Source organism: Mauremys reevesii, linkage group 15 (assembly GCF_016161935.1).
Source record: "Mauremys reevesii isolate NIE-2019 linkage group 15, ASM1616193v1, whole genome shotgun sequence".
NCBI classification, from domain to species: domain Eukaryota; kingdom Metazoa; phylum Chordata; order Testudines; family Geoemydidae; genus Mauremys; species Mauremys reevesii.
In genome coordinates, this window is record NC_052637.1 from 6,410,790 (window position 1) to 6,428,208 (window position 17,419).

At 53.7% G+C, this 17,419-nt stretch overlaps 2 protein-coding genes across 2 annotated transcripts in view; both read right to left on the bottom strand.

Moving 5' to 3' along the window:
• LOC120383937 (E3 ubiquitin-protein ligase TRIM39-like) overlaps positions 1-17,419 on the bottom strand; it is a 961,691-nt gene that overhangs the window by 678,656 nt on the left and 265,616 nt on the right. The gene's annotated exons all lie outside the window — the stretch shown is intronic.
• LOC120383941 (E3 ubiquitin-protein ligase TRIM39-like) lies at positions 167-12,461 on the bottom strand. The gene is made up of 6 exons (XM_039502270.1): positions 11,920-12,461; positions 8,901-8,996; positions 6,177-6,407; positions 5,630-5,652; positions 5,427-5,530; positions 167-1,385 (listed from the first exon to the last, which is right to left on the bottom strand). The coding sequence occupies exons 1-6, from the start codon at positions 12,334-12,336 to the stop codon at positions 826-828; spliced, it is 1,431 nt and encodes a 476-aa protein (XP_039358204.1). The 5' UTR covers positions 12,337-12,461; the 3' UTR covers positions 167-825.

Here is a 17,419-nt window from a genome sequence, read left to right on the forward strand (position 1 = left end):
GTATAAAAGGCTGAACCAGGGAGCTGGAAGGGGGCTCTTCATAACTGCTGCTATGTTGTGATGCACCATAAAAAATCATAAAGACGCTTGGTGGAGGTGCCCTGGCAGACTTGCTTAATTAATTCTATCATTTTTAACCTATTAATTTTCAAAGATGTACTGCAGGAGGTGGGTGTATGTGCTCTGCCTGCCAGGGAGAACCAGTCAAGACAATAAAGCGGGTGAGGGGGAAACAGAGAGAGCAGCTGCACATGTGTGTAGTTGTGATGTTTATAACACATGTACATTGTAACTGAACAACCCAGTCTGAGAATTTAATACTTTATTTTAAGATAAATATTTTGCATTTCTTATATTCCACAGTTGAAATACAAATGACGTTATTTAGAGAAGTTAAACTTCAATATAGATTAGAGGGAAGAATCAAAAAATAAATAATGTAAATAATTCCATTTCTAAAAATGTTTACATGCTTGTTTTTGAAGTACCGTTTAAATGTAAATTAAAATATTATTGTATTTACACCTTGTTACAATATTTTCTAAATCTTTTTTCTTTCATATTTTACATTGAGATCTCACTGTAGAAAATTCTTACAGGGGTAAATGTCTCTCATCCACCATTGTCTGCTACCCCTGGGGCAGAGGATGGGGAAGGTGAGGGCTGGGGGTTGCCAGGTGTCCAGTTTTTGACTCCAGTTGAAAGGGGAAACTGGCAGCGTCCGGTCAGCACAGAAAGTCCAGTTGCTGTAGTAACTGGCCCCCACCACGGGGGCGGGAAGAGCAGCAGGGCTGGGAGGGGCCAGTCTGTGCCATGGGGTCACTGTCAGGGACAGAGATTCCCTCTGGCCTGAGCTGGGACCGGGCAGATTATCAGGGGAGCCGCGTTTGTACCCCCAGCGCTGAGACCAGGACTGAAATAAGGGCGGAGCATCCCGGAGAAGGTGTCAGTGAAAGTGAAGAGATGGGACCTGTCAGTCACATTGTAAAACGAGACCTCGCCTGCCTCATAGTCCAGGAAAATCCCCACCCGGCTGGGCCTGACGCTCACGGGGAGGGGGATGGAGGGGGAGGTGCGGGCCTTGTATCCCCCATCCCTCAGCACCACGACCCAGTATCCATTCCTAGCTGTGGGTGTGACCTTCCCCTTCCTGCTCACAGATTCCCTACAAACCCCCAGGTCCCATCTCATCTTGTCTCCCACCTCCACCTCCCAGTAACGCCTCCTGCCCGCGAACCCCTCAGCGCCCAGGACAGAGACACAAGGATCAAATCTCTCAAGGTTGTCAGGCAGATCCTGGCGTTTGGCTCCAAGTCTCACACGTTTCCGATCCTCAGACAGGACGAGTTTGGGATGAGCCGTGTCTGGATCCAGAGTCATGTCCACTGGGGAGAGAGTCACAGAGTCAGGGCCTGGGGCAGGGGCTGGTCACTGGGATCAAAGGGAAATTAACTTGCGTCCCCGTTAATCACTGTGGGGGGAGGGGTTGTTGCCTGAGGGGAGTCAGGGCCCCTCTGCCTGTGAGGAGACAATGAGGGGGAAGGGCAGGAGGAGCGGGGGAGGGGTGGGAAGGTGTCATTGGAGGCGGGGGAGGGGAGGTGACAGACTGATGTTGGGAGAGGAAAGGGGAGGGGAGGTGACAGGAGAAGAGGGGAGGGAGGGACATAGTGGTGGGGCAGGCACAAGGGCTATTGGATGATAAGGGAAGGGAGGGGCACCAGGACGACAGGGCTGTGAAGGGCAGGTTCGAGGGGGCTGCAGGGGGTGAGGGATGGGGCAGGCACCAGGGGACAGAGGGGGTGAAGGGAATGGGGGGAGCTCCAATGGGGCAGAGGAAATCACGGGCCGGGTGAGCTGCGAGGGGGTGAGATGATGCGGAGTGGAAGTAGAACCATGGGTCGGGGGGAGCGAATGAACAGGCATTGGTGCCAAAGGGGCAGAATGGGGGTGAGGAGGAGGTGAGCAGAAGGGGCAGAGGGGTGTGGAGAAGGGCAGGCCCTAGGGGCAGAGGCATGTGCAGGGAGATGTGGGCACCAGGGGCAGAGGGAGGATGAAGGGAGGTGGGGGCCCAGAGGTTAGGAGAGGGGAGGGGAGGGTGCGGCAGTGCTGAGGTGAGGGGAAGGGCTGAGACCAGGGGTGAGGGAAGGGACTTGCACCAGGCAGGCAGAGGGGCAAAGGAAACAGCAGGCACCAGGGAGGCAGATGGGGCCAGGGCAGAGCTGGGACTTGGGGCAGAGGAGGAGCTGGCACCAGGGGGCTGGAGGGGTGGTGAGAGGTGCAGGAGTCACGGAGCCAGAGGGGGAGGGGAGGGGCAGGGGTGAGAAATAAGGAGAAGGTGGCATGGGCGATGGTGGCAGAGGGGCGAGAGGAGAGCAGGGTCAGTGGGGCTGAGGGTGGGGAGGGGATGGGCACCAGGAAGGAAGGGGCCAAGGGAGGGTCAGGTGTTGGGGGCAGGAGGAGGGAAGGGGGCAGGCAGCAGAAGGGTGCGGGGAGGGAAGGGCAGGTGCCAGGGGATTGAGGGGACTGAGCAGAAGGGCAGGCACAGGGAGGGCAGAGGAGGGAGAGACAAGCACCAGGGGGCAGAGAGGGGTGAGAGGCAGGGCAGGTGGGTCGAGGGAGGTGTTAGGAGAGGGGATTGGGGAGAGGCAGGTGCCAGGGGGTCAGAGTGGGGCTAGAGGAGGGGTGGGCACAGGGGGTGAGGGAAGGGGCGGGTGCCAGGGGTCAGAGAGGGTGGGGAGAGGGGCAGGTGTCAGGAGGGCTGAGGGGAGTAAGAAGGGCGAAAGTCAGGACAGCAGAGGAGGGTGAGGGGAGGGGTGGGAGACATGGCACAGAGGAGGGAAAGGGGAGAGGTGGATGCCAGGACATAGTGGGGGTGTGAAGTGATGGGAGGGCTCCAGGGTGCAGAGGATATTGGGGGAGGGGGCAGAGGCCAGGCTGGCTGGGGGAGAAGGGATGGGCTGTTCCAGTGGGGCAGAGATGGGTGGAGGGCAGGGGCATGTGCCCGGGAGGCAAAGTGGGAGTAGAGGGGCAGGGTCCCAGGTGAGCAGAAAGGGAGTGAGAAGAGCGGGAGGGATTTTAGTGAGGGGTCAGAATAGACGCAGGGTCCAGGGTCCCTCACAGGGGTGGGGGAAGGGTAAGGGAGGGGCAGGAGACAGAGAGAAGGGAGGGAGAGGCAGGCCCCAGGGAATCTCTGTTGCTTTGGGGCCATGTGTGGTTGGTTTCTCACTCAGAGCAGGTCGGTGCTGTCCCCACACACACTGGGGGTGCAGCCCTGCCCCAGGGGAAGCAGCTGGGACTCTCCATGCTGGCAGGTCCCACAGGCCCCACCTTCCAGCCAGGAAAACCCCACAACCAGCACCTACTCTTGCCAGGCTGAACCCCACCCCCACGGGGGCAGTTGTCTGGATTGGGCTCACTTGGGGGGCATTACAGTGGAAGATTCAGGGGGGGGGGTATAAATGCGTACTAATGGGCTGTTGCTAATGACGCCAGGGCAATGGGGAGGGGAGGGGGCATTTCCCCACTTACTGCCCCCTCCATCTGGGAGAAGCTGCACTGGGGACCAGTCCTAGTTCACACCTGCGCAGCGCGTCTGCACTAGGGGTTTGCACCGGTGCAGGTACATCAGTGCAAGGAAACCCCGGCAGACATGGCTGAGACACTGCTGTGCCAGAGCTGTAACCCCTCCCGTCACTGGGGTTATGGATCAATAATTACAGGGTCACTGGAGCAGAGGAGCTGGACTCTGGGCTCCCAGTTGGGGGCCTGACACACTGGGCTGCAGAGTCATTCTCTCTCCCACGCTCTGGCCCAGTGCCCATGGCAGTGTTCAGACACAGGGGGACGTCATCAGACACCTGGAGCCCAGCGGTTCGAGCTCTCATGGCATCACACGGGGGATTGAACCTGGGGCTCCCAGCTGAGGGCCCAGCCACTGGGCTAAAGGCTACAAGGGAAGCGGTGGCACCTTTTTCTGTTCATTGAAACTAGTCAGCAAACCCGACACGGATTCACGAATAGTTTCTGTTGACCCGAAATATAATTTTGCAGCAAATAAACTATTTGTCCAAAACATTTCACCCAGCGCCACTGCAAACCTGTCTGAGCAACTTAGGAGCCCCAATCCCAGTGACTTGCAATGAGAGACTATCAACATCCCAGAAACGCAGTTACAGGCAGGCCAGGCTCAGGACATCAGCTATGAAACACTCCAGAGCTGCTGTTTAATTTGCCCTTTGCAGACAAATGCCTCCCGGGCCCCTGATCTCACCCCCACAAATCAGGCTGAAAATGGAGACTTGGCTCCAGCCTGAACTCTCTGCCCAGAGCCATTGGTCCCATGGACGATGCTAGCAGCACAGATCCTCTGCAGCTGCACCTGGGCATCTCCCAGAGCGGATAACAGTCACAGAGACCATCTCAGAGCCGCAGGAGCTCAGGTGTCTCCATCTAACAACTGCGCCAGCCACCCCCCTCGCTCTCATTAACCAGCCCTGGGACAGACACGCTGGGAACTTTCACACTCAGACTCTGGAGACACTTTGGGTCCTTCTACACAGCCTGCAGCAGCGAGTCTTGGAACAGGGTGGACAGATTCAGACTTACGGGGCTTCCTCTTTGGAATTAAAAGTAGCCGCATAGATTTTCAGGTTCTGGTTGGAGCTCAGGCTCTGAAGCCCAGGGTGGAGCCAGATCTGCCCCTCACAGTGCAAGAGGGGACATTGACTGTGACCACATCCCCTTCACCCCCTTCCTGGGACGGGGAACAGCAGCCCCAGGGCTCTCAGGTTTCTGCCTTTGCCCCCGGTCTCTGCGCTGGGGTTGTGGGAGGGGTTTGGATGGGGGCAGCTCACGCTCAGCCATTGTGACAGGGTCACACTCTTGTGAGCGAGTCTCACTCACTGAGCAGCAAACCACTGACCCAACCTCACACTGGGCTGTGCTCAGAGCAGACGAGGGGCCCGTAGGATTCAGCTTGTTACCCAGTAACACACGGCCCAGGTCAGACCACAGCAGCCAGACCGGCCCCTCCTGCAGCTCAGAAAGCTGGGCCAGCCTTGGCTAATGGGGGCTGTGGCAGTTCTGAGAGGTGGCCACACAACACAGCCCTCACGTGTCCCAGGAAAGAGGCACAGACACGTCATCCGTTACCCGTCTGTGCAGCTCCCAGCACAATGGGCCCATTAACCCAGTAACTCAGCCATGGAGGGGTCAGGATGTCAGAGTGACGGGGCCTGGTCAGACACCTGGGCAAGTATCAGCAGGAGACTGTAAGTAGCAGGCAAACTGCCCAGCACTGAGCACATCAGCCTCCAGCTATCACAGCTCCAAGCCTGTCAGCTGGGTGCAAGCGTGTCCTGGGGTCCCAGGCTCTGTCCAGATCCCCAGGCACAATACAGCTGAATGTCCCAGTAGAATCCACTCACCTCCGAATCTCTGCAGCGCTTCCCTCATGTCAAGGGAAATTTTATACACGTTCTTCAGGTCAGTAGAAACAGCTTCTGGTTCCTGGAGTTTCACATTCTCACTCCTGTGAAGAAAACGTCCCATCATCACTCAGCTGCTCTGTACACACAGCATCCCAGAACCATCACCAAGAATATCCAAGCAATGACAATAGGAAACACACCTGCTCAATGTGCTTTTCACATCCTGAAAGGAAAAAGAGAAGCAATGCTCTGTATTAACACAATGTGAATAAAACTGTGAGAGTTTCACTCTGGGCATCAAACTTTCATCTAGAAAATAGATCAACCCTCCCAGGCTTCACTGTTTTGTGGTAAAATCTCATACACTATTTTGCATTAACTCTTGTTTCATTTATGTAGGTGAGACAGGAATTTAGCTAAAGAATTCTCCCTTCTAGGGACCCAACCCATCAGTATCTGTGTTTATCGCCTGTGTTGGGTCCAGTGTTCTGGAGTCAGAGCAGGGATGGGTTCAGCTCAGTATCATTCTTGTATCATCCATTTCATCTCCCATGGCCTCACTGGGTCTCCATGAGGAAAATTCTACTCTAACATGAACTGGGATATTTTGGAACTGATGGAGCCCTTATCCGGATGTTCTGTTTATCAGTAAACCACTGAACACATTTACTGTAATTGTTGGAATCCAGACCCAGGGATCTGAGTTCTAATTCTAGATTGTGGAGATGAATTTTGATGCCGTCTCACCTTTAGCAGCTCCACAACTGGTTGCTGACACTTCTTCTCTAGCTCTGTGATCAGCTGCTGCAGAGAGGAGCTTTGCTGGGAGAGTTTGGTTACATTTTCCTGAAGTCTCTGCAGAGTCTCCCTCTCCTCCTCCTCCAGGCTCTGCAGAAGCAGCTGCTCCTCCTCTCTCAGCAGTGTGTGCAGTTTGTTAAATTCACCTACAATCATCTCTCTCCTATTCTTCACTTTCCCCTTGAAATAGAAGAATAGGAAAGGCACAGAGAAAACATGAGCCAGATGTCGAGTTACACAGACTGGGCCTCTGTCCATGAAGCGGGGGATTAGATCAGTGTCAGGTTTGTAAGGATATTGACTTTTTTGGGAAACATACCATAAAGGGTTTGTTTTAGTTCAGAGTTAATACGGCCAGTTCTATAGTGGGGTTGTCTAGGGTGCTTTGTAAAGCCGCAGTATGTTATTGCAGGTGGCATGGGATGGACACAGTGGAGTGGGATGAAATCGAGGGTGCAGGAGAGATTTACAGGGGGCCACACAGGGTGTCCATGGGGGCATTTGGGTGCCCAGTGCTGGGCACTCAGACACGAAGGGGAGCCATCACAGCGGGATGTGGCTGATGCTCCTTGTTTGATAACCTGTTCCTAGGGCTGCAAAGTTCAGGACCTAAGGCTGGTGCTAATAGTCCTTTGGGTGCAATCCTGGAGCTCACATGGGTGTTGGGAGCCCAGGCCATTGTCAGGACTGGCTTTGGCTTCACCCAGCCTGGCCGAGTGCCCCATGCCCATGTGCCCAGTGCCCTGGGATCACAGCCTTTAGGGAGCCCTCTAGGCTCACAGAGCAGCGGGTTGGCTGATGCCAGCTCTGTCCTCACTTGCTCAATGAGCACTTTGCCGGACACATTCAAACCTGGCTGTTAATTGTTATGCACCTAAATCCCTATTGTCTGAGCAACTGAGCACCAGCTGCTTCAGTGCAGCAGTGGGAACTGCTGCGGTTCTGTCCTCTGGAAACCAGCCCACTTCCACAGGGCTCTAAATACGGCTTCAGATGCAGAACCAGAGGCACTCATCTCTGAGCACGTCAGCTCTTGTAAATGGCCATTTTTATCTGACTAGTGGGACACCTACTTCTCCTCTCATCGCTGCTGCTGGCGTCTTCCTCACACCCCCACACGCTCCCTGCAGGGATTTCACTGTAAAATGCAGGTGAACTTGAACAGACATTTTGTCCCCTGGGTTCATCACCTGGCTACAGACAAGCACAGGTAAAGTCACAGTGACAGTAGCAGGTGACTGGGATGAAGTGGCCACGTGATGGCAACAGAGGCTGTGAAGTGGCTGAGCGCTGCCTGGCTTGACACTGACCTGCCCCAGGCTCTGCTCACTCAGGGGATGTCCCCACTGCAATGAAGGTGTGACAGCACCGTGTGTAGACACACCCAGGCTAGCTTTGATCTGGCTAGCTCGGGTACTGGTAGCTATGAAGCCGCAGCAGCACGGGCTGTACACACCCACCCAGACCCCTGGGTATTACTCAGTCGCTAGCCTGCAGCTGGCTGTTGGGGCCATGTAGATGCACCCTAGGGGCAGATTTTCCACAGAGCTCCACACCCGCAACTGGGTTTGATGTTCAGAAGAGCTCAGCTCCCAGCATGGCCCCAGCCCAGCCAGCTCAGTGACTCTGAACCTCACCCATGGGGGCAAATCATCCTCCCAGCTCCAGTGTCTGGCCCAGGCACTGGGCAGATTCACTCCAGGGATGGTGGGTGCAGAGCGAGAAGGAACAAACTGTTTCCTCCAGGCTGCAGAGAAGCTGCAGAGCTTTGTCATGGAGGGCACTTTGTCATGGCTGTAGCCACCGACACACCATCCCCATCTGCAGGAGGGAAACAGGAGCCATGGAACAGTGAAAACACTGCACCCAATATTGAGAATTTGCCCCTATCAGAGATCTCAGGGGTGGGTCTGCACCACTGTACAAGGGCCAGGAACTGCCCCTCCTCCGCCTACAGGAGCTGCTGCGCTGAGATCCCCACCAGAGACACAGCCCGGTGCTGCCAGCACCCTGGATGGCAGGTACCATAGGCCAGGGGAGGCGGAGCTTCCCCAAACAGGATGCAGCCCCCCTCTCTTTGGGGGCAGGCTGCAGACCTGCCGCCTTTGGAGTGCTGCCTGCGCTCCGCCCAGAGCCCTCGCTCCCGCTCTTCCCCCGAAGCCCGCAGCATCCACTGCTTGTCGCCTGTCAGCTGTGTGTGGGCCCCGCCAATTGCTCCTCTCTGCCCCTCCCCCGTCAGTCACCCTTAAGACAGAAGGGGGAGAAAGGAGCAAGTAGCAGGCAAGGGGGCCTTTGGGGAGGGGAGGGGGTGGGGGAGAGGAGCGAGCTGCAACACTGAACGGTGAGCAGGGAGCCTCTGGGGAGGGGGCTGAGTGGGAGCCGGGCATGGGGCAGAGCAGGAGCGGAGCATGGGCGGAGCCTAGGGGAGAGGAGGACAAATGGGGGTGGAGCAATGGGTAGCATCCTGATCTGGGCACCGGGGAGATTCCTGCACTCATGCCTGACCTCCCCAAATGCTGGAGGCATGCGCTGCCCCTGGCCGGCACCAATCCTGTGCAACGGAGCAAACAACCAGAGCAGGTTCATAACCTCATCCTGGAGCTTTACGGCCCCGTCATTCCTGGGAACACTGCAAGGGGAAGGGCTCAGGGAGGAATAAACCCGGACACCCACCTGCCACACTGTGGTTTTCTTCTCCTCTTTAGACATCAGAGCCAGGGCCTCTTCCAGCTCCTTCCTCAGAGGGCCCAGGGCTCCCTGGAGTTTCTCCTGCAGAGGCATCATGTGTGATAAACAGCCATTAGTCTGCCTGTCCGATAGGTGGACAGTACTGTTCATACTGGCATTTCATACACGAGCAGTAAATACCCTGGAAGGAGGCAGCAGACTGGGCTCTGCCAGCCTCAAAGGCCTCATGGGAGCAGAGATGCCAGTCTCAGAACAGCGGCTTTGCTTCCTGCAGACACTCAGGACTTCTCAGAGCCTGTGTTTGAGCTAAAGCTTCACATCACTGAGCACAGGCCAGAGGGGAAACAGCTGGGAAGGTTCTGAACGATCCCTCCTGCCGGTGCCAGTGAAGAGGTTGGGGCAGCACCTCGCTGCACTGTACCCAGACCCAGGCCAGGAACAAGACCCCACGGTGCTCTCCTCTGTCCAGGCTCCCATGTGGCCTCCCCAGGCAGCGGCCGAGCACTTGAGCCAGCGCAGTCCCATTAACTGTGTAAGCAGAGTCAGGATGAGCCCCACCCTGACATCTGGTGGTAAATTATGGGGAGTGCGGAAAGAAGTTTTGGTTATTTGCATTGGCACTTCCACCCCACTTAGCATACCGCAAAGCAGCATGGGATGATTATTTTCACAGCTGTGGGACCCCCAATTTCATTGTTATTGGGGCAGGAGCAATGAAATGTTGTCACCCTGATTGGGTAAATGGGGAACTACAAAATTGTCTTGTGATGGGGGGTTTCATTGTCAGCAGGATAGCGCTTGCTAGACGGGGGCATGGGTTCCAAAACCCCTTGGAGAGAGAGGCTGGGGACAGGTAGCTGTATTTGGTGGTGCAGGCTCCTTGTGTAAGCCAGAAGCACCAGTTCCACCTATGCTTCTCTCCACTGTGGAATGTCAGAGTTAATTTTTTATTCCCTTAAGAATCTAAATGCAGGTTACTGAGCTGAATTCACTGGTACTGGGGCTCCCCTACTATGAGCTGAAATCACTGAAGAGCTGGACTTGTTGAGCTGAGAGCACTGTGCTAATGAGTAGGGGAGCCTGAAGCAATACTGGCAGAGTGGAGTGGAGCAGTTTGTGCAGCCACTGGGTGAGTGGAGCGGAGCTGAGCAGCTCATGAGGACGGCTGGAGCGGATCACAGGACAGCTGGTGGACCAGAGCAGCTGGCAGAGTGGAGCAGCCCACAGAGTAAGCGGAGCTGAGCTGTTTGCGGGGACGACTAGTGGAAGCAGAACCCCACGAAGAGGCAGGGCAGTTGGCCCCGAACCACGTAAGGTGCCCCTTTCTACCCAGGCTGGGGAGGGGGACCTCTGCAAAGAGACTCTTGAACTCTGGGCTGCCTGACCCGGGACAGAGACTTTTGAATTGTGGGACTTTTGGGACTGTGGGTGATTTGGGGGGTTGCTGGACTCAAGGGCCCAGAGAGAAGGACACGGCCCAAGTTGCTGGGGTGGGCATTTGCTCACGGTTTGACCTATGAACTCCAGTTGAGGTATTTTCTAAATTTCATGCTTGTTGTTGTTTATCTTATGTAATTAAACCTTTTCTGCTACACCAAGAGTCTGTGCTTGCGAGAGGGGAAGTATTGCCTCCTTGAGGCGCCCAGGGGTGTGTGTAAGATTTTCCCAGGTCACTGGGTGGGGGCTCAAGCTGGTTTGCATTACGTTGTGGGGAAGGGACCCCTAGGTATTGAACCTGGCCCTTGCTGCTATCGTTTCAGCCTGGCAGAGGGGTTACAACTGCACAGGGTGAAGCTGTGATGTGGCTGGAGGTCAGTGAGGAACAGGGAACACTCGGTCTGGGGGAATGTGCCACCCATAATTATAACTGCTCCAGAGCTGTAACAACCCAGGGCTCTCTTCCCCTTTGACAGCGTGTGATTCATTCACACAGCACAGCAACGTGCTCCTGCCCCGTCAGCCCCACTCTGTGCAACACCCCTGGCAGCCCCCCAGAGCCGCCTGCTGAGATCTCCCCGTTTCATGTTTTTTCTTTTCTCTGAGCCCTCGAGTTCTCTCCTGCCCTCTGTCCAAGGGCCCAGGCTGCTGCTGCAGCTGCTGCTGAGAGCTCCTGGGGAGCTGTTCGGTGACACCCCTGCGCTGCTGCTGCAGGGAAGCAGTGAGCGATGGAGCCAGCAGGGGCTAGTGAGAGACAGGAGGCAGAAATGCATCCTTTGCATCCAGCAAAACAGCTTCATAAATGAGCAGGGATCAGAATAGGGGAGGGGCAAAGGTGGCTGGATTCTTTGAAGCTCCACCCACAAAATAAGCTCCGCCCACATGAGTCACCAAAAGGAAACACCATGATCTGTTCACAGCAGATGGTACAACGTTCAAAACAGGATGGAGTTGCTGATTGTCTCCAAGGGGCTCCTGGGGCCGGACTCCCCCCATGGGGCTAGAATGTACCCCCGGGCTCTGCTGAGCTCTCTTGGCCTGGTCCTCCTTTACTGGGGGAAATAAGAGGTGACATCTCCTAAACATCACCCGCTGGTGGCACTGGAAGGAGGCATCACTGGCAATAAATGGTGCCGAGCTGTAATTCTCCCTCTCCGCTCTCACAGGGGGAATGAAATAATTGTGTTGATATTTAAATGATCAGTTCTCCAGTCTGAAGGTAACACACTCACCTAGACTGGCCTGCAGCTCGTGTGATTTAAACCTCACTGATTGATAACACCGACCGGGTGTAAAAAGTCCCCTTATTTCAGCAGTGTAAGCTGAGTGTGAAAAACATTCAGAAACTCAGAGAAAAGTTTCCCACATCAGGTATCTTTCAAGACTTAATATTCTGATTCTGTCACCATACTGCCAGATCATTCATTTTGTGATAGCATCTCCCGGACAATGAAGGCTTTACAGAGCTGAATGATGCATCACACCCATGATAGGCAACTTTCAGTGAAATCAGCCTGTAATTAAAATCCAAAGTTATTACCCATTAAACGTGACAGCAATTCCCTACCTTGTACTCCTGGGCAGCCTCCTTTATGGGAACCACCCTGTGATCTCTGTGAGCCCGGGACAGATGGCAAACCACACAGACGGAAGTTTGATCCTCTTCACAGAACAGTTTCAAAGTCTCCTGGTGTTCCCCACACACCCTCTCCTCTCCTGCTCCCTTTGCTGCCTGTAAACTCAGCTGCTTGGCTATTTCTACAACATTTGCCAGCTTCCTGTTCGGCCTGAGGTTTCCCTGTTGCACAGTTTCTCTGCACTGAGGGCAGGAGACGTCTGTATTTGATCCCTCCCAGCACTGGGCGATGCAGGCTCGGCAGAAATTGTGCCCACAATCTATAGTCACCGGGTCCTTAAAATACTCCAGACAGATGGGGCACATAGCTTCCTCCTGGAGACTTTCCACGGGGTTGTCTGTGGCCATGGCTCCCTCTGGACAGTGTCACAGGGTTAGTCTCACTTTTCTGAGCTCGGAAATATGCCCCGCCTGCAGCAGCAGCAATTGGGTGTTTCCCTTCCTGGAACTGACTCAGGCTGTTTGCTGAGCTGGAGCCAGATCACCTGTAACATTCCAGCCCTGGGGGCTTTGGTGAGAAATGTCCCAACAAGGCCCTGATCCTGCAATCAGCCCCCTCTGCTGGTGCGTGTCCAGGGAGTCACTGGGGCTTCACACGGACGTCAGCTTCCCCTCGTCCTGCTGAGCTGACAGAACTGTTTGTCCAAGGAGTGATATTTAGCCTTGGCAGAATTCATTTGATTTAATATGTAATTTTGACAGATAAGATTAATATTAATTTGTAAGAATGTTTATATATTTATCTATTTAAACTTTCACAGTTTCAGTTTTTATCAATATTATTGTTCACAGTTGTGGGAAATTGGGGGGGTTCAGACAATATTTTAGTCAGACAATTATTTTATGACAGGTGACACAGAGATTCAAAAAGTTAAAAAGTGTAACTGTTAAAACACAAATTGTCAACATCTCATGTCAAAACATGCAAAGTAAATCTCCTTAAATTAAACTCTAGTAAGTTCTCAAGCAGCATTTTTCATACTGTAGCTATTTGTAAATATCAGTTCTTATCAATGGAAATATTTTTTCATCGGTTTGTGTGCACAAAGTGAAATCAACATTTGCTGACATCTACCGATAAAATCTAATCCTTCTGAGTCTAGGGATATTCAATTCACAGGCCAAAAACGTGGTTAAACTGGAATCAATGTTTCAAAGGCCTGATTGTGACATACACTAAGGCAGCTCTGCCTCAGTGTAAAGGAGACACAGTGTCAAAAGTGTTGCCAACATTGATGATTTTATAATGAATCTCATGAACATAAGAATGGCCAGACTGGGTCAGACCAATGGTCCTTCAAGACCAGTATCCCGTCTTCCAACAGTGGCCAATGCCAGGTGCCCCAGGGGAAATGAACAGAACAGGTGATCATCGAGTGATCCATCCCTTGTTGCCCATTCCCAGCTTCTAGCAAACAGAACTTAGGGACACACCTAAACAAAGGAAGTTTCTAGTTTTCCTGGTTGCAGAAAAAAACTTAAAATGTGACCTGAGTCAGCCTAAAGTGTGAGAATCAGAAGGCAAATAGAAAGAACTCAACATTTATTAGTATTTTTATTTTTTAGTCTCACAAAAGGCATCACATCATTCTGGGGATCCTGACGCATGATTTTCAAAAGTTTGGGGTTGGCAATACTGTGCCACTGAGAACTAAGGCCTTAAATCCCCATCCCCCATGGAAACCCCCCTAATTTCATGCCATCATTTATCTAACACAGCAGAGTTAACAGATAGGGAAACAGAGAGGGCGAGGTGTGGGAATGCGCATGGAGCCGGGCTGTGGGCCCAAGCAGCAAATGAGCACAGCCCCCCCTGGATTAAGAGTGAAGTAAAGGAATCACTCAGGGCTTGTCTACACTACAGGACTATTTCGAATCTACTTAAGTCGAATTTGTGGATTCGACCTTAATAAGTCGAATTTGTGTATCCATACTAAATACACAAATTCGAACTTCTGATTCCACATTCACGGGGCCAGCTTCGACTTTGGAAGCGGTGCACTGTGGGAAGCTATCCCACAGTTCCCGCACTCCCCGCTGCCCATTGGAATTGTGGGATTTCCCCCCAATGCATGCTGGGGGGGAAAATGTGTCGTCATTGAACCGTCAATCCCACCCTCCCTGTCTTCCTTGAAAGCGCCGGCGGGAAATCTGTTCGCGCCCTTGTCTGGTCGGTTACAGCGCGGACGCCACAGCACTGCGAGCATGGAGCCCGCTGCGATCATCGCTGCACTTATGGCCGTTGTCAACTCCTCGCACGTTATCGTCCACCTCTTCCACAGTCAGATGCTGAGAAACCGGGCGAGGAGGCTCCGGCAGCACGGTGAGGAGAGTGGCGCAGACCTCTCACAAAGCAGGGTACGCCGGGAAGTGGAGATCATGGTGGCAATGGGTCAAGTTCATGGTGTGGAACGGCGATTCTGGGCCCGGGAAACAAGCACAGACTGGTGGGACCGCATAGTGCTGCAGGTCTGGGATGACACAGAGTGGCTGCGAAACTTCAGGATGCGTAAGGGCACTTTCCTTGAACTGTGTGACTTGCTGTCCCCTGCCCTGAAGCGCCAGGACACAAGGATGCGAGCAGCCCTGACTGTGCAGAAGCGAGTGGCCATAGCCCTCTGGAAACTTGCCACGCCAGACAGCTACCGGTCAGTAGCGAACCACTTTGGCGTGGGCAAATCTACCGTGGGGATTGCTGTCATTCAAGTAGCCCACGCAATCGTTGAGCAACTGCTCTCAAAGATAGTGACTGTCGGAAATGTCCAGGTCATCATAGATGGCTTCGCCGCGATGGGATTCCCAAACTGCGGTGGGGCTATAGATGGGACTCACATCCCTATCCTGGCACCAGCCCACCAGGCCAGCGAGTACATTAACCGAAAGGGCTACTTTTCAATGGTGCTGCAAGCTGTGGTGGACCATAGGGGACGTTTTACCAACATCAATGTCGGGTGGGCGGGCAAGGTTCATGACGCGCATGTGTTCAGGAACTCTGGTCTGTTTAGATGCCTCCAGGCAGGCACTTTCTTCCCGGACCACAAAATAACGGTTGGGGATGTGCAGATGCCTACAGTGATCCTCGGGGACCCGGCCTACCCGCTAATGCCCTGGCTCATGAAGCCCTATACAGGCGCCTTGGACAGTGAAAAGGAACTCTTCAACTACCGGCTGAGCAAGTGCAGAATGGTGGTGGAGTGTGCTTTCGGACGTCTCAAGGGGAGATGGCGGACCTTACTGACTCGCTCGGACATCGGCGAAAAGAATATCCCCGTAGTTATTGCTGCTTGCTGTGTGCTCCACAATCTCTGTGAGAGCAAGGGCGAGACCTTTTTGGCCGCTTGGGAGGTTGAGGCAAATCGCCTGGCTGCTGTTTACGATCAGCCAAACACCCGTGCTGAGAGAATATCCCAGCGGGAAGCGATATGCATCAGGGAGGCTTTGAAAGCGAGTTTCCTCGCAGAGCAGGGTAACCTGTGACTGTCCACTTGATTTTAAGAGAGCCTGATCATAAACCAAGTTTTCCCCACTTCCCAAGGACGTTTTAAAACTAAGGACATGTTTTAGTAATTAATAATAAATCTTTCGTTGACTTTGCATTTCTGTTTCTTCGTTGAAACATGGAAGCATTCTGTGCTGGTTAAGGTGTGCACTGATGGGTGGGTTTGCAGGAAGGGGCGAGGGGTGCCGTCTTTGGATAGGGGTTACCATGACGGCTGTGGGGTTTGGGCGTTGGAAGGGGTGAGGGGTGTGGGGGAAGGGTGAGTATCTGCCCCTGGATGAGGTCTCTTTTTGGGGCTCAGGGCACCGGGGAGGATCGTGAGGATCCAAGTGCATGTGAAGGGAAGCCTGCCTTTACAATCGGGGATGTCAGGCACCAGGACCCTGCACAAGCATACACATCAAGGAAAGACCCGGGGCAGCATACACCACACAGACTGTCCCTGGTGCCTAGTGACTGCAGTCTGTGTGTGCCCTGCAGTTGACCCTGCAGCCAAGTCTGTAGCATGGCACTGTGGGCTATGCACTGACATTACAATTCCCCCCCCCCACAGAACAACAGAAAGTCTTCTGACACCAGAAACGTGACGGAAACAGTCAGTAACACCAAACCGCTTTTAATAATGTAATACACAGTGGGGGGTTTGAACTTGGAGTTGGGACTGGTTGATGCTGTAAGGAAAGAGCTTGTACAAATTTACAGCGCGACAGTTGTCTCGAACATTATCGGTGTGCTGTGGTGCAGGGACAGTTCTCACGGCCCCTACCGCCCCTCCGTCTTGTCACTTTGGGTGAGGGGGGGACAGGACTTCTTGGCGTTGGAGGGCGGTTGCAGATGCACTGCAGGGGGGCTCTCTCCTCCTGACTGCGGTCTTGCAGAACATCTACAAGGCGCCGGAGTGTGTCCATTTGCTCCCTCATTAGACCAAGCAGCGTTTGAGTCGCCTGCTGGTCTTCCTGCCGCCACCTATCCTCCCGTTCCAGGTGTGTGCGATGCTGCTGACACAGGCTCTCCCTCGACTGTCTCTGCTCTGCCGCCTCCGCTCTGGAGCTGGCCATCAGTTCCTGGAACATGTCGTCCCTTGTCTTTTTCTTTCGGCGTCTAATCTGAGCCAGCCTCTGCGAGGGGGATGGCGGGGCAGTCCGGGAAGGAGCCGAAGCTGTGTGATGCGATAAAGTAGGTGATTTCCTTGAACAAATACATGTTTGCCAACAGTAAACACAGTCTAGTCATTTTCAGTTAAGAAGACCAAACAGGGAACCAAGTCTCAGGAGATCTCGGAACTAGTCCGAGATTTCGGAATACGCTCTCATTGGCGGCGCGATTGCACTGGATAGTGCACAAGCGAGGAGAGACAGCCGCATCCCTCTTGCACAAAGTCCAGGTAAGCCTTACAGTACAGAGTGCTTATCAGTTAGTGCTTAGCTGTGCTCTCCTGCTGGAGGCAATGTGCAAAGCAGAAAAGATGAGCGTTATGCGGCACCTCCCGCCAGTGAACGGGAAAGACCCCTGTATGCTTTTCCTCTGAGGCCTGCAACACGTGGCTGTTAAGCGAGGGTCATTCTTATGCAAAGTAAAACTCTGTTAAGCGAGGGTCATTCTTATGCAAAGTAAAACTCTGTTAAGCGAGGGTCATTCTTATGCAAAGTAAAAGTCTACCATGCACAATAGTAACAGTACACTAATTCCACTAATTAGATGCAGCACTTCCACAACGACATCACCCTGAGGCGTGTCAGGCGCACACAGAGAGAGCGGATGCTAACAGAAGCCCTGCACAGACCAGGACCCTACACTGCCATGCTCGTAGAGGCGATGGTCCCCCTGTACCTGAGGATGGCCTGGCGCGGAAGAGTGTGCTTCAACGGAGCACCCAACAAGGCACCTCTCCCAAGAAACCTCTTGCTGAGGCTTTTCCAGCTGCTCTCTGAG

What these genes read in the sequence shown, in the direction of transcription:
- LOC120383941 (XM_039502270.1), bottom strand. Translation starts at nt 12,336, where the DNA reads ATGGCCACAGACAACCCCGTGGAAAGTCTCCAGGAGGAAGCTATGTGC. An exon ending in AGGCTGCCCAGGAGTACAAG is followed by an intron (nt 8,997 to 11,919) that starts GTAGGGAATTGC and finishes ATGCCTCTGCAG; the next exon opens with GAGAAACTCCAGGGAGCCCT. An exon ending in AGAAAACCACAGTGTGGCAG is followed by an intron (nt 6,408 to 8,900) that starts GTGGGTGTCCGG and finishes TTCTATTTCAAG; the next exon opens with GGGAAAGTGAAGAATAGGAG.